Here is a 13,465-nt window from a genome sequence, read left to right as displayed (position 1 = left end):
TTTTTTTTTTTTTGATGACTTTCATGCACCTGCCAGGACCTGACTCCCCAGTTAGGACGGAAACTTGTCTTTGAAATGTGATCGCGCGAGAACGACCGGGGCTTGGTGCAAAGATTGTAAACGCTGATGGAAGCCTAGAGAACCAATCACGGCGACCAGGAGGCAGGAACAATGGAGGTTAAAGGTCGGCCGGAAGTTCCTTAAGTTTCCGGTGGCATAGAGGGAGCTATGGCTAAGCATCACCCGGACTTGATCTTTTGCCGCAAGCAGGCTGGTGTTGGTGAGACGGCCTCCTGCCCCCGACTGTCTCGGTGGGGATAGTATTAGAACCTGAGGAGTCCGGGGTTCCCATCACTTCCTTAGGTTCTTGCCTCGGGGATGCTACGTTTCCCGCCTCACGGTCGGTAGTGTAGGAGCGCGTGGGTTTATGGTCTCTGATGAAAAGAGGGCGGGGCGTGCGTGCTGGGAGCCGGAGGCGGGCTGCTGGGATGGGGTCCGGAGAAATTCTCAGTTTGCCCAGGACCTGAGAGGGACTTCGGGAGGGTGTGGATTTGGTTCGGATTGAAGTTTATGAGGATAAGATGGAAAGACTTCCTCAGGGCTCACTGCAGTCCCTGCTCCTGTCCCCACCTCAAGCTCGAGGATGTTTGTCCCCTCTTCGTCAAAACCTTAATCCTAATTGTACTCTTTACCGTCTTTCATCTTGCAGCCATTGGAAGACTGTGTGAAAAATGTGAGTGGAACACGCCTCCCCAGACAGCCCACCCGTCCCACTCAGTTTCTGTGGAGCCAGCCAACGGGCATTTCCAACGGTGCCACTAAGAGGGCTTTGAGTAGATGTGACTGGAAGCATGTTAACACAATGCCAGGCTGCAACTAAAGGCCACCACCCCACTCCAACTTGCACATTTTAAACACTAATTTGAGAAAAATCTCTAGCTGTGGACCAGAAGTAGCATGACCCCGTCCCCAACACACACAGCGTTCTGCCAGTTAATCATACAGACTTATCTACCAGGTGCTATTCTAAGCTCTTTACCCATTAGTTGATTGACTTTTCCTGTGTGTTGTGGAGATTGAGCTGGACACTAGGTAAGCCAAGTTTTGTGATGCCAAAGCAGCAGGCCCTAAAGTCACCATCAGAAGACCAGTGTATTTCCCCATTAACAGGAGGAGGGCAAAGGACTTGAAGTACTTGCAAGTGGGCATAACTTCATTCTCTTTTCCTCACAGGTGATGGCAAGTGTGTGATCTGTGACTCCTATGTGCGTCCCTGCACCCTGGTGCGCATATGTGATGAATGTAACTATGGCTCTTACCAGGGACGCTGTGTGATCTGTGGAGGGCCCGGGGTTTCGGATGCCTATTATTGTAAGGAGTGCACCATCCAGGAGAAAGATGTGAGTATATACTAAGCTTTTCATCTGATCCTTCCTTGTATTTAGTAACACTTTGCCATCCACTCCTATGGCCTGTAGATGACTATGTTCATCTAGTCATCTAGGTTATAATTTCTTCAAGGTCTGTGAGCCAAACTGGATGTAGTCCAACAAAACGCACTTATTTTGCATCAAGGACAAAAATGCAAGAGAAGCAAATGTTTGTCAGCACTAGCAATTTGGAAAGCCCTCTCTTCCTGTGATGTCTCTCTCTCTCGTTATTTTTTTTTCTCTCATTATTTTTATTCAGAAATAATATCTTTTTTTTTGGCTGCCCCCCCTGGCTTGTGGGATCTTAGTTCCCCAACCAGGGATTGGACCCAGGCCACGGCAGTGAAAGCCCAGAATCCTAACCACTAGGCCACCAGGGAATTCCCAATATCTTGCATTTTTAAGTCCTAGCACAGTGCATGGTGTGTAATAGCCACTCAGTAATTCTCTTAACTATCATTAAGGACTATTTGGGTGGATGTGGTGACTTCTGAACTTGGGACAATTCAAGTTGATTTCAGCTGTAAGTGGCTAGAGAATGCTTTTGGTTTGATTTTGCAGAATTGATTGCAATTCTTATGACATTTTTGCCCCTTGACATTGTGTGGTGGCAGTGGCTAGTTATTCAACTTCTTGAGCCAGATGCCAGGGTAGAGGGATGTAGGTCTATACCAAAAGTAGGCTTTTTGGGGAGAGGGGTGGGAAACCCATGAATCAGCTTTTATTCTTCTTATGACACAATAAAAGGAATTGTGATACATTACCAATAGGCTAGTATAAGGTATCTGCTTACCTAATCTAGGATAAGGCGTAAGGCAAAAGATAAATAATTCTTGGGACTTCCCTGGTGGTCCAGTGGCTAAGACTCTGCTCTCCTAATGCAGGGGACCCGGGTTTGATCCCTGCTCAGGGAACTAGGTCCTACTTGCCACAACTAAGAGTTTGCATGCTGCAATTAAGAGCCTGCAACTAAAAGATGCTGCATGCCCCAATGAAGATCCAGCAGATGGCAACAAAGATCCCGCGTGCGGCAACTAAGACCCAATGCAACCAAATAAATAAATAGATAGATAAATAAATAAAATCTTTAAAAATAAAATTTTTTTTTTTTTTTTTTTTTTTGCGGTATGTGGGCCTCTCACTGTTGTGGCCTCTCCCGTTGCGGAGCACAGGCTCCAGACGCGCAGGCTCAGCGGCCATGGCTCACAGGCCTAGCCACTCCGCGGCATGTGGGATCTTCCCAGACCAGGGCACAAACCCGTGTCCCCTGCATCGGCAGGCGGACTCTCAACACTGCTCCACCAGGGAAGCCCCTTTTTTTTTTTTTTGTCTGCATTGCCTGGCTGTGGAATCTTAGTTCCTGGACCAGGGATGAAACCCAGGCCCCCTACAATGGAAGCTCACAGTCCTAACCACGGAATTCCCAAAAGATAAATAATTCTTAATATTTCCTTATGCAAAGAGTAGGTAGTTTTATATATATATATATATATATATGCATACACACAGATACACACACATACACACGCTATCTCTCTTATTCTTCACAGTAGCTTTGTTAAATAGGGATTATTATTATCTCCATTTACAGCCTTTCACCCAGCTGATAAGTGGCAAGTCCAATATATCTGACTAAACCTAGTGGTGTCCTTTCATAAGTCCTTTTTTCTTTCTTTAACCCAATTTATTATTTATTTAGTTTTGGCTGCATTGGGTCTTTGTTGCTGCGTGCAGGCTTTCTCTAGTTGCGGCAAGCAGGGGCTACTCTTCACTGCAGTGCGCGGGCTTCTCATCGCAGTGGCTTCTCTTGTTGAGGAGCACGGGCTCTAGGTGCGCGGGCTTCAGTAGTTGTGGCTCACGGGCTCTAGAGCGCAGGCTCAGTGGTTGTGGCACACGGGCTTAGTTGCTCCGCGGCATGTGGGATCTTCCCGGACCTGGGCTCGAACCTGTGTCCCCTGCATTGGCAGGTGGATTCTTAACCACTGCACCACCAGGGAAGTCCCCTTTCATAAGTCCTTTTGATGGGATGCGCCTGTGTTGAGAAGCAATTCAGCCACCTCAGCAACCTTTACATTTGGATCCTGTCTGTCTCTAATAAGTGGGATATATCAGACCAGATAAAACTTTCTTAACATCATTAATTCTTCTGTTATTTAGGGAGATGAGAAAGGTCATAGATAAAGTACCAGAAACATAATTTCACATGGTGATTTGAACATCCTCTTGTCCTAAACTGTGATTTGCATTTACCTTTGACTGTCAAATCATATCCTGCTTGATCTGATCCACTCCCTTTATAGAAAGGACCTTGGTTTGTGTATTTGTCTCCCCTTTTCCCTAGTTCTTGGTGTACTGCCTGGCATGTACTGTAAGTATGGTCCACATTTTTGTTGCTACCTCTGTAAATCATGCATAGGGTTCCCCCTACAGAGTGTATGGTATATAGTAGGTGTTTGGTAATTATTTATAGCCTATATACCACGGTGAGACAATATCAGTGAAGAGAAACTACAAACAATTCTTAAACTAGCTAAAACTAGCTAAAGAGTCCATTAAGGACAACATTTTCTTGAACCTTTCCATGGTTGTAGCTAGAGGTTTTGTTTTGTTTTGTTGTAGCTAGAGTTCTTATCTGGCTTATGCTTGGCAACCAGAGAGTGCTTAATAAGTGTTAATTGCTGTCTGATTCCTCTGCATGCGGTATGTGACCTGATCTCTCTGGATCCTTGTGCCCCATTCTATCCCTGAGAATTATTCTAGATGTCACCACTTCCTCTACTTCACGTGTACAGGAATGTTCTGAGGATATCTGAGATGGTATCTAGCTCACATTTACTCAGCAGTAGTTTCCAACGAACACAAAACAGTCCAGTGATATGATCCAGCCTCTCAGCCTTACAGATCATCATGTAGATTAAGTACCTAAGACTTTCCTATGCATAAATCTTCCTGCAACCAAAGCAGCCCCTGTTATTGTTCTCTTCCTGCAACTTCCATAATTTATAAGGGAATTAGACGAGTAAACTAAGCTGGGTGTTCTCCATAGTTTTTCAAAGCTTCAAGAATACCCAGGGGCTTCCCTGGTGGCGCAGTGGTTGAGAGTCCGCCTGCCAATGCAGGGGACACAGGTTCGTGCCCCGGTCTGGGAAGATCCCACATGCCGCAGAGCGGCTGGTACCAAGAGCCATGGCAGCTGAGCCTGCACATCCGGAGTCTGTGCTCCGCAATGGGAGAGGCCGCAACAGTGAGAGGCCCGCGCACAGAAAAAAAAAAAAAGAATACTCAGGATTTGGGGACAATATCTGTGGGCATTGCTGCCAGAGGACCATTTGTTTCTTTGCTTTTTTTTTTTTTTAATTATTTATTTATTTTTGGCTGCTACTCTTCGTTGCGGTGTGCAGGCCTCTCATCACGGTGGCTTCTATTGCTGCGGAGCACGGGCTCTAGGCACGTGGGCTTCAGTAATTGTGGCTCATGGGCTTAGCTGCTCCACGGCATGCAGGATCCCCCCAGACCAGGGCTCGAACCAGCCTCTCCTGCGTTGGCAGGCGGACTCCCAACCACTTCATCACCAGGGGAGTCCATTTTTTTTTTGAAAGAAATACTTTGTCCTATCTGAAGTGAAGCTTTGGGCTTCCCTGGTGGCTCAGTGGCTAAGAATCCGCCTGCCAATGCAGGGGACACGGGTTCAAGCCCTGGTCCAGGAAGATCCCACATGCCGCGGAGCAACTAAGTCCATGGGCCACAACTACTGAGCCTGCGCTCTAGAGCCCGCGAGCCACAACTACTGAGCCCATGTGCCACAACTACTGAAGCCCACTCACCTAGAGCCCATGCTCTGCAACAAGAGAAGCCACCGCAATGAGAAGCCCACGCACCGCGATGAAGAGTAGCCCCCACTCGCTGCAACTAGAGAAAGCCTGTGCACAGCAACAAAAGACCCAACTCAGCCAAAAATAAATAGATAAATAAGTAAAAAATAATAAATAAATAAGTAAAAAATAAAGTGAGGCTTTGATTGTGTCCCAAAGGACACTTTTTTTTTTTTTTTTTTTTGGTGGTACGCGGGCCTCTCACTGTTGAGGCCTCTCCCGTTGTGGAGCACAGGCTCCAGACACGCAGGCTCAGCAGCCATGGCTCACGGGCCCGGCTGCTCCGCGGCACGTGGGATCTCCCTGGACCGGGGCACGAACCCGTGTCCCCTGCATCGGCAGGCGGACTCTCAACCACTGCGCCACCAGGGAAGCCGGGACACTTTTTTTTTTAATATGAGTTTATTTATTTATTTTTGGCTGCATTGGGTCTACGTTGCTGCGCACCGGCTTTCTCTAGTTGCAGTGAGTGGGGCCTACTTTTTGTTGTGGTTCACGGGCTTCTTATTGCAGTGGCTTCTCTTGTTGCAGAGCATGGGCTCTAGGGTCATGGGCTTCAGTAGTTATGGCATGCAGGCTCAGTAGTTGTGGCTTGTGGGCTCTAGAGCACAGGCTCAGTAGTTGTGGCACACGGGCTTAGTTGCTCTGTGGCATGTGGGATCTTCCCAGGCCAGAGATCGAACCTGTGTCCCCTGTGTTGGCAGGCAGATTCTTAAGCACTGCACCACCAGGGAAGTCCCAATTTGTAGTTTCTTATGTGTGGCATCATATTGATCTCCCTTCGCCCTTGACTCTTTTACGCCTTTTACTTAACCATTTTCTTTAACTCTCCCAACAAGAAGACAAGAAAAATAGTAGCTAATATCTTTGGAGCACTTGCTATGTACCAGGTACTGTGCTGGACATTCTTTTCCAAAAGTTCTGTATGATACAGATGAGGAAACGAATGGCTTAAAGGTGTTAAGCATCTTAGCCCAAGGTCACATGACTAATAAGTGGCAGATACGGGATTAGAACCCCGGTCTATCTAACTCAGTTTCTCAACCCTTTTTTCCCCCATTATTGTCCCCCCAAAGGAGAAAAGTTAAAATCTAATTTAAATTAAATTTTCTTGGGAATTCCCTGGCAGTCCAGTGGTTAGGACTCTACGCTTCCACTGTAGGGGACACGGGTTTGATCCCTGATTGGGGAACTAAGATCCTGCATGCTTCGCGGCATGGCCTAAAAATTGATTGATTAATTAATTAATTACATTTTCTCCACAAAAAGAGGAACTGAATGCTAAGGAGTAAGATTTTGTTGGGTAAGAACAAACTTCAGATCGCAAACCACTATAATAGCGAAGATGTTTTCATCCCCACTGAGGGTGCACGGTCTGACTCAGAGCACTTAGTCTGACCGCCTCACGGTCTTGGTCTTCTCAGGGTGGGTAAGGATGTGCCCCTCCCTCTCTTGATATTTCTACCATTCTCTTCTCCCTATTTAAGTAAACAGCGGAGCAGTCAAATATATACAAAAGTTATTTGATACTTTTCAAAGCTAATTCACAAGTTTACCATGCTCTACAGCTTCCAAAACCACAGGAAAGTTTTGGTTCTTGCCCTGGGAAGCCCTGTTAGAAAAAACGCCAGACTGGGAGGTAGAGAGCCCAGGTTCGGGTCTTGGCTTTGCTACTAACATGCTGTGTGTGGCTATGGGGAAATCTCCACCAAAAGGAAGTATTGAATAATAATCCCTGTTACCTTATGGATACATTTACTGAGAGCTTAAAAGCCTTTAAAATTAAAGTTTCAAATAGAATACATGATAGTCTTGTTAAGGTCTCAAACCAGTGTACAGTCTGGTTTTTACATTGTAGGTATTCATTGAACAGTTGCTGAAAGAATGAACGAAGTTTCATCTTCTAGTTTCTGTTAATAAGGCAGGTCTTGCCTGCTGTTCATAATTCTTTGCTACCAATTGTAAGAGATGGAGATGTGGACGCATTTTCTGTAATCATGTTTTTCTGATCTCAAAATTTTTAAATTGCCTTTGGTTCTGTACATATTTCCCCATTGTATGTTATATTTTGGTACATGATTAGCGTTGGTTTTTTAAAAATAAATTTATTTATTTTTGGCTGCGTTGGGTCTTCATCACTGTGTGCGGGCTTTCTCTAGTTGCGGCCAGCGGGGCTACTCTTCATTGCGGCAAGTGGGCTTCTCATTGCGGTGGCTTCTCTTGTTGCAGAGCACGGGCTGTAGGCATGCGGGCTTCAGTAGTTGTGGTGCACAGGCTTAGTTGCTCTGCGGCATGTGGGATCTTCCCGGACCAGGGCACGAACCTGTGTCCCTTGCATTGGCAGGCAGATTCTTAACCACTGCACCACCAGGGAAGCCCTCAAGGTTTCTTAACAGTCCTTCCATCTTCCTTTTCATGCTTTCCATTCACAGGCATATTCACAAAAGCCAGCCAGTTCCGATGCACACATCCTCACCTCTTCACAACATTAGTGGAATTTGGGAACAACCACGAGACCCATGGGAGATGTGTAGAAAATAAAAAACAGGAGTTTAGGCAAGAAAACAGGAAACTTATAAGTCAGTGAGAGAAAATGCCATAAAAGCCAAAGAGCTAATAATCCAACGCGTTGGTTTTCCGATTTTTTTTTCAACTTTTTAACATGCAGAGTCCCATCTTCAAAAAGTATCTTACACAGAAGCCGCGTGTGTGTGTGTGTGTGTGTGTGTGTGTGTGTGTGTGTGTGTGTGTTAGGTTGAACCATCATGCAATTGCTGATATTTATTTTTGGCAATTTCTTATAATTTATTAAGGGCTGGCTATATGCTAGGCATTGTTCTAAGTATATTGATTCTTAATTCTGTAAGGTCGGTTCTACCATTTAATATGTGACTAAAAAGAGACACAAGGAGGTTCATAACTTCTCAAAATTCAGGTGACCTATCTCCAGAGCCTACAACCTTTTTTGTTTGTTTGTCTGTTTTGGCTATGTTGGGTCTTCGTTGCTGAGCGCGGGCTTTCTCTAGTTGTGGTGAGCAGGGGCTACTCTTCGTTGCGGTGCGCAGGCTTCTCATTGCAGTGGCTTCCCGTTGCAGAGCACAGGCTCTAGGTGTGCGGGCTCAGTAGTTGTGGTGCATGGGCTTAGTTGCTCTGAGGTATGTGGGATCTTCCTGGACCAGGGCTTGAACCCCACGTCCCCTGCATTGGCAGGTGGATTCTTAACCACTGCGCCAGGGAAGTCCCTACAATCTTAATATGAGTGAGAACACAGCTGCACAGATTGGGGGGTGAGTCCTACTGTCACCTGGCACCTCTCAGGACTCTCTAGGGCCCTATAAATACAGTTCATATACATTGACCTGATCCAGTCACCTTATAGTTGGATACAAATCCAGACAGAAGTGGTTTGCCCACAGTCACACAAGTCAGTGAGGCAGAGTAAGCCTGAACAGGCTATCATAATACCATAAAATTTCAAAGCATCCCTAAAGAGCTTAAAGCACTGTCGTGTTTAATAGCAGGCTACCTGGGGCCAGGAGAGGCAGCTCTTCCCACGTTTGTACCAGGACTTTGAGTACAGATTACGTGGCTTACTTGAGTTCCCCCAGCAAGCCATTGGTGGGGCCGGGCCCACAACCTGGCTTGCTTAGCACACCAAACTCCACAGATGGTAGTTCTCAGTGTAATACATGGTACATGTTTTCTAGAAAATAATGAAATGTTAGTGTTGGCTTTGTGTGGTTTCAGAGATTTTTGTACAGTGTTGATATCAGTCCCCAAAAAGAGAAATCAGCTGAATTAGAAATTAGGCATTAGAGATGCCTAAGGACTTGATTCATTCATTCATTCTATAGCCCAGTGTCACAGGAAACAGCTGCCTTTGACATGGGTGTTTAATAAAATCCTGAGATCTAAGGTTTCTTCCAGTAGCAATTCCCCCAGTTTTCCTCCCATCATCCCCAATCAACTGATGGAGTCATCATTCCTGCAAAACACAGCTTCCCAAGGGCTTCACTAAAACCACTCAAGCTCACAAAACGGCCAGGGGAAGGTGTCACTACACATCAGAGTATGAGCCGTCAACAGCTGTCTCTGGCACAGGAGCACTCTTCCCCCAAGACCATGTGTCCGGTTAAGTGAATTGATACGGACACACCAAACTCAGTATTCTCTTACGATATTTGAAATGTAAGGTACTATTTCCTAAAGTCTTTAGTTTTTTTTCCCTTGGTATTTTCTCCTTTCTTGGGATAGTGAAAGAGAGCTAGGAAGCTTGATCTGTAGATGATTATTACCATTTCTTACCTCTCACTTGGAGAAAATCCTTTGAACACCTTAAAGAGTTTTAGATTCTACCTCCACTATATCATATTAGTAACAGAAGTGGGCTAAGAATCCAACATTATAAGTGCAGGCCACTGGATAAACGGTGGACAGGCCCTGGGCAAATTCTAGGTGTTTAGTAAATACTTGATTGATCAAATAGGATAACTGAACTGGTAAGATGAATGGCTAAACCATTAATCCAGAAGTTATTTTTATCTTAAATCCCTCTCAGTTCAAGCTCAGAGACTTTTAACAACTTATCTGTTCTGTTTTCCAGAGAGATGGTTGCCCAAAGATTGTCAATTTGGGGAGCTCTAAGACAGATCTCTTCTATGAACGCAAAAAATATGGCTTCAAGAAGAGGTGATTGGTGGGCTGCCTCTTCCCCCATCAAGCTGCTGCAGCTGCCAAAAGAAATGCCTACAGAAAGGAAATGGAGCACAGAGCATCACCTGAATTGCCTATTAGTACACTGGCCCCTTTCCACCCTTTCCTCTCCTCTCACCCAGCCATGGTAGGAATGGAAAAAAAGATTCTTCGCAGAGCACTCTGGCAGACTGTACCACAGACAAATTAATAGATTGGTTCATGGCATTCCTTAAATTCAAGAAGCAAGGCTGTGTTAATCCACATCGAGAAGTTCTGTACACCAAAAGCTTCTAAAACAGGAATGATATATTATTTCAGTCTTCTGTTTGAGGAGCTGACTGTGAGGCTAGCTGCAGTGAGAAGCATGGCCTTGCAGCAGCTCTGATGGCAGCTGTCCTTGATGAAACATCTGCAGTGCGATGGGGGTTCTCAGAACAGTCAATGTGGGCATTTCATCTTGTAACACCCACCAGGTGGTGCTGCTTCATGTTATTTTTCTTCTAAAAATTGGAAACCCTTTCTGTTGCTATTGTATTCATAAAGTAGGTGTTTATTTTCTGGTAGTCAGCCCCTTCCCAATTTAATTTTAACCCTAGGAATTTTAGTCACCCAGGAATTTGTGATTCAAAATAAAGGTACTGGGATTCATTAAACACCTTGTTCTCTTATTACTACTGGAATTCAAAACCACCCATGCCTTTTATGATAGGTAAACCAAAGTTATTTTTAGAAACTTTGCTGTTTCCCCTTCCTGTCCAACTTGAATTTTGAACTGAAGAGATGGCTTCCAGTAATGGTGAAGGGAATGAGACAAAATGTACTCGAATGAGTTAGGAGAACTGAACTTGGTTGATTTGTTTCACAAAGTGCATATATACTCACATTAAGGATATGAGGGGAGGGATTTCCCCGGTGGTGCAGTGGTTAAGACTACGCACTTCCAATGCAGGGGGCATGGGTTCAGTCCCTGGTCAGGGAACTAAGATCCCACACGCCTCTCAGTGCAGCCCCCCCACCAGAAAAAAAAAGGATATGGGAGGTTGGTTTAAGTAAATTCAAATTCAGACGCATCCTTTACCCTAACTCAACTACCTGTACTTTTTGTCTGCTAGAGGCAATAATCAAGTTAACCTGAGGAGCCACATTCATAATTGGAGACTTCCAGTCAAGAAGGTCTTTGACACCATGAATTTGAAAAAGGTTGTGCGTCCTGCAGATTCCAGGGGCCTGGCCCAGTGTTACACTGCAACTCAGTGTCAGGTCCAAGTTGAGATGAGAGCCTTCTGACTTCCTATCAGGGTTTTATCTTGGATCAATAAAACTTGGTTATTTGTAATGTATTGAGTGTCCAAAATAGAATTAAGATAATCTCTGCCTTTAAGGAATTTAATAATTGAGCTTGCCAGAAATAGCTCAGTGTAACACGGGACACACGAAGGGTTCTGGGCCTCGCATGGGGTACCTTGGGAAGGCTAGGGGAAGGCCACAGCCATAGGGCTGCCACGAGGGCTCCTTTCAGTTCCTCAAACTGCCATTTTCCCTCCTGCCGCAGTGCTTTTTACCTGTTTTTTACCTCTAAAGCTCTGCTTCCCTTCTGCTCAGCTAACTCCTACTCATCCTTCAGACCTTAGCTAAGTATTTCCTAAAAGATGCCTCATCCAACCCCCAATCTAAGTTCCTCTTGTTATACTCCCACATAGCACCATAAGCATTTTGTCTATAGCATTTGGTAATATTGACTGTCATCTACTAGGCTGTGTTCCATGGTGGCAGGAGGCAAGTCTGTTCTGCCCAGCAGGTAGCAGGTTCTCAGTACTGAATGAATAACTGAAGTCATAGAAACCAGATAATAAACTGGGCTTTGAAGGCCATGTTGGAACCTACAGGCAAAGGGGGTAGGGTCTGCAGATAAAGATATTTGTGTGGGGGAAACAGTTTGAATGGGGTGATATGTTTGGGGAGCTCTGAGCAGTTCTAAAGCATCAGGTGAGGGTTATGGTATATCACATGAGTTGCAGAAACCAGATAATTTTCAGATTATAACTAGAATCTGTCATTTGATTCTATAGTAACTTTAGTTTTAATGTGTAATATAAGTCAAAATGTTTTGTTTTGCTAAACAAATCAGTTTCTAGAATTTGTTTATTGGGACTTCCCTGGCAGTGGTTCACACTCTGTGCTTCCAATGCAGGGGGCACAGGTTCAATCCCTGGTGGTTGAACTAAGATCCCACATGCCGCATGGTGTGGTCCTCCCGCCAAAAGAAACATTTGTTTATTAACCACCTTGGTCTACATAACATCTTGCATCTCCAGATGTTTGAAAAGCTACTCCTTACTTTCAGCAAAACACCACCTTAACTGTGCTCTGTGAGTCTTAGTGTGTATGCCTCTAAAAGTTCTTGCAAGGGAGCTTAAAATTTAATGCCCAGTAGGATTTCCACACTGATCAACAACAGGACAAGTTCAACCTCAGTCTGGTGAATTCTGCTGAACTCTGTTCCTCTGTCACCTAATTTTATAATCCCATTCTCCATTTGTTTGCTCTCTGAGGCCAAGAGAATGATACAATACAACGAATAAGTTAAAAACTTCTTAAACAGCATTCAAGTTCAAATCCTTAGTTATCGTCTACCTTGGACTTTAGAATAAGTCCTTTTCAGTTTTAAAAATTAGAAAAATGATAATACTGAATTCTCTATTGGGAAAACATTGCTTACAAGCTGAATTTTAACCTCAAATAGTATATAGTTCTGTGAAAAGAATTAGAATGATCTCAGCCAACTGTGTATGGCCACAAAAAATCAGAATGGGCTTAAAAATTATTGCTTTTCTCCATTGTTGAAATAAGCACTACCTACACAGGTCTAGTTGAAATAACTGAACTCATCATAGTCTAAGAAAGTGGTTCCATTTCCTGGGTTTATGATTACTACTATTAAGTATTCAGGGTTTGATACATTCATTTCTAGGATCTAAAAAGGATGGGTGTCTTCCAGCTTCTCAGATATACTCTGTACACATATGGTAATTTAATCTCCTTTAAACATTGCACTTTTCATGTGCTCTTGCTCAAAAAAAAAAAAAGTATAAAGAGAAATGTGTGGGCTTTATTTTCAGTCCTGTATTTGAATTCTAATCTTCTATTGACCTTTAGTGAGGTTTTCGGTGCTTTTTTTTTCTCTCATCTATTAAATAAGGATATTAATGCCTCCCTCTTTGGGTTGTAAGAATTAAATGTGACCTCGTAAGTGCCTGACCCTTACTGGGAAGGCTTTACATCATAAATGGTAGCTCTTTTACAGTGAGCCTTTACTTCATAGATAAACATTTAAGTTCTAGCACTGAAGATCCTCCATATGGTTCCCTCTCTTCCCTACCCCTCAGGTTTTCCTCTACTTATTCTCTGCTGTTGATTAGGCAGCTGAAGGGGATTCCTCACACACAGCCCATCTTCTTGGCTCTCTAT

At 44.4% G+C, this 13,465-nt stretch overlaps 1 protein-coding gene across 2 annotated transcripts; it reads left to right on the top strand.

Moving 5' to 3' along the window:
* The first annotated feature begins 123 nt into the window (after positions 1 to 123).
* Positions 124 to 10,650, top strand: PHF5A (PHD finger protein 5A). 2 transcript variants are annotated; one of them, XM_022596839.3, is made up of 4 exons: positions 124 to 280; positions 710 to 733; positions 1,234 to 1,400; positions 9,906 to 10,650. In XM_022596839.3, exons 1-4 carry the CDS (start codon positions 229 to 231, stop codon positions 9,993 to 9,995), a joined length of 333 nt encoding a protein of 110 aa, XP_022452547.1. In that variant the 5' UTR covers positions 124 to 228; the 3' UTR covers positions 9,996 to 10,650. The 2 variants fall into 2 exon arrangements, with proteins under 2 accessions (XP_022452547.1, XP_022452549.1); XM_022596841.3 differs by lacking the exon at positions 124 to 280 and adding an exon at positions 317 to 400.
* The last annotated feature ends 2,815 nt before the right edge of the window (positions 10,651 to 13,465 follow it).

This window comes from Delphinapterus leucas, chromosome 11 (genome assembly GCF_059928025.1).
Source record: "Delphinapterus leucas isolate spDelLeu-1000000601 "Yukka" chromosome 11, BTC_Dleu_Yukka2, whole genome shotgun sequence".
Lineage (NCBI taxonomy): Eukaryota > Metazoa > Chordata > Mammalia > Artiodactyla > Monodontidae > Delphinapterus > Delphinapterus leucas.
The sequence above is the reverse complement of the archived record's forward strand: the minus strand, read 5'-3'. Positions and strand labels throughout refer to the sequence as shown.

Excerpts from the sequence above, each read along its gene's own strand:
- PHF5A (XM_022596839.3), top strand. The coding sequence starts at position 229 with ATGGCTAAGCATCACCCGGACTTGATCTTTTGCCGCAAGCAGGCTGGT. Across the intron at positions 281-709 it reads CCGCAAGCAGGCTGGTGTTG|CCATTGGAAGACTGTGTGAA; the intron begins GTGAGACGGCCT and ends TTCATCTTGCAG. Across the intron at positions 1,401-9,905 it reads GCACCATCCAGGAGAAAGAT|AGAGATGGTTGCCCAAAGAT; the intron begins GTGAGTATATAC and ends TCTGTTTTCCAG.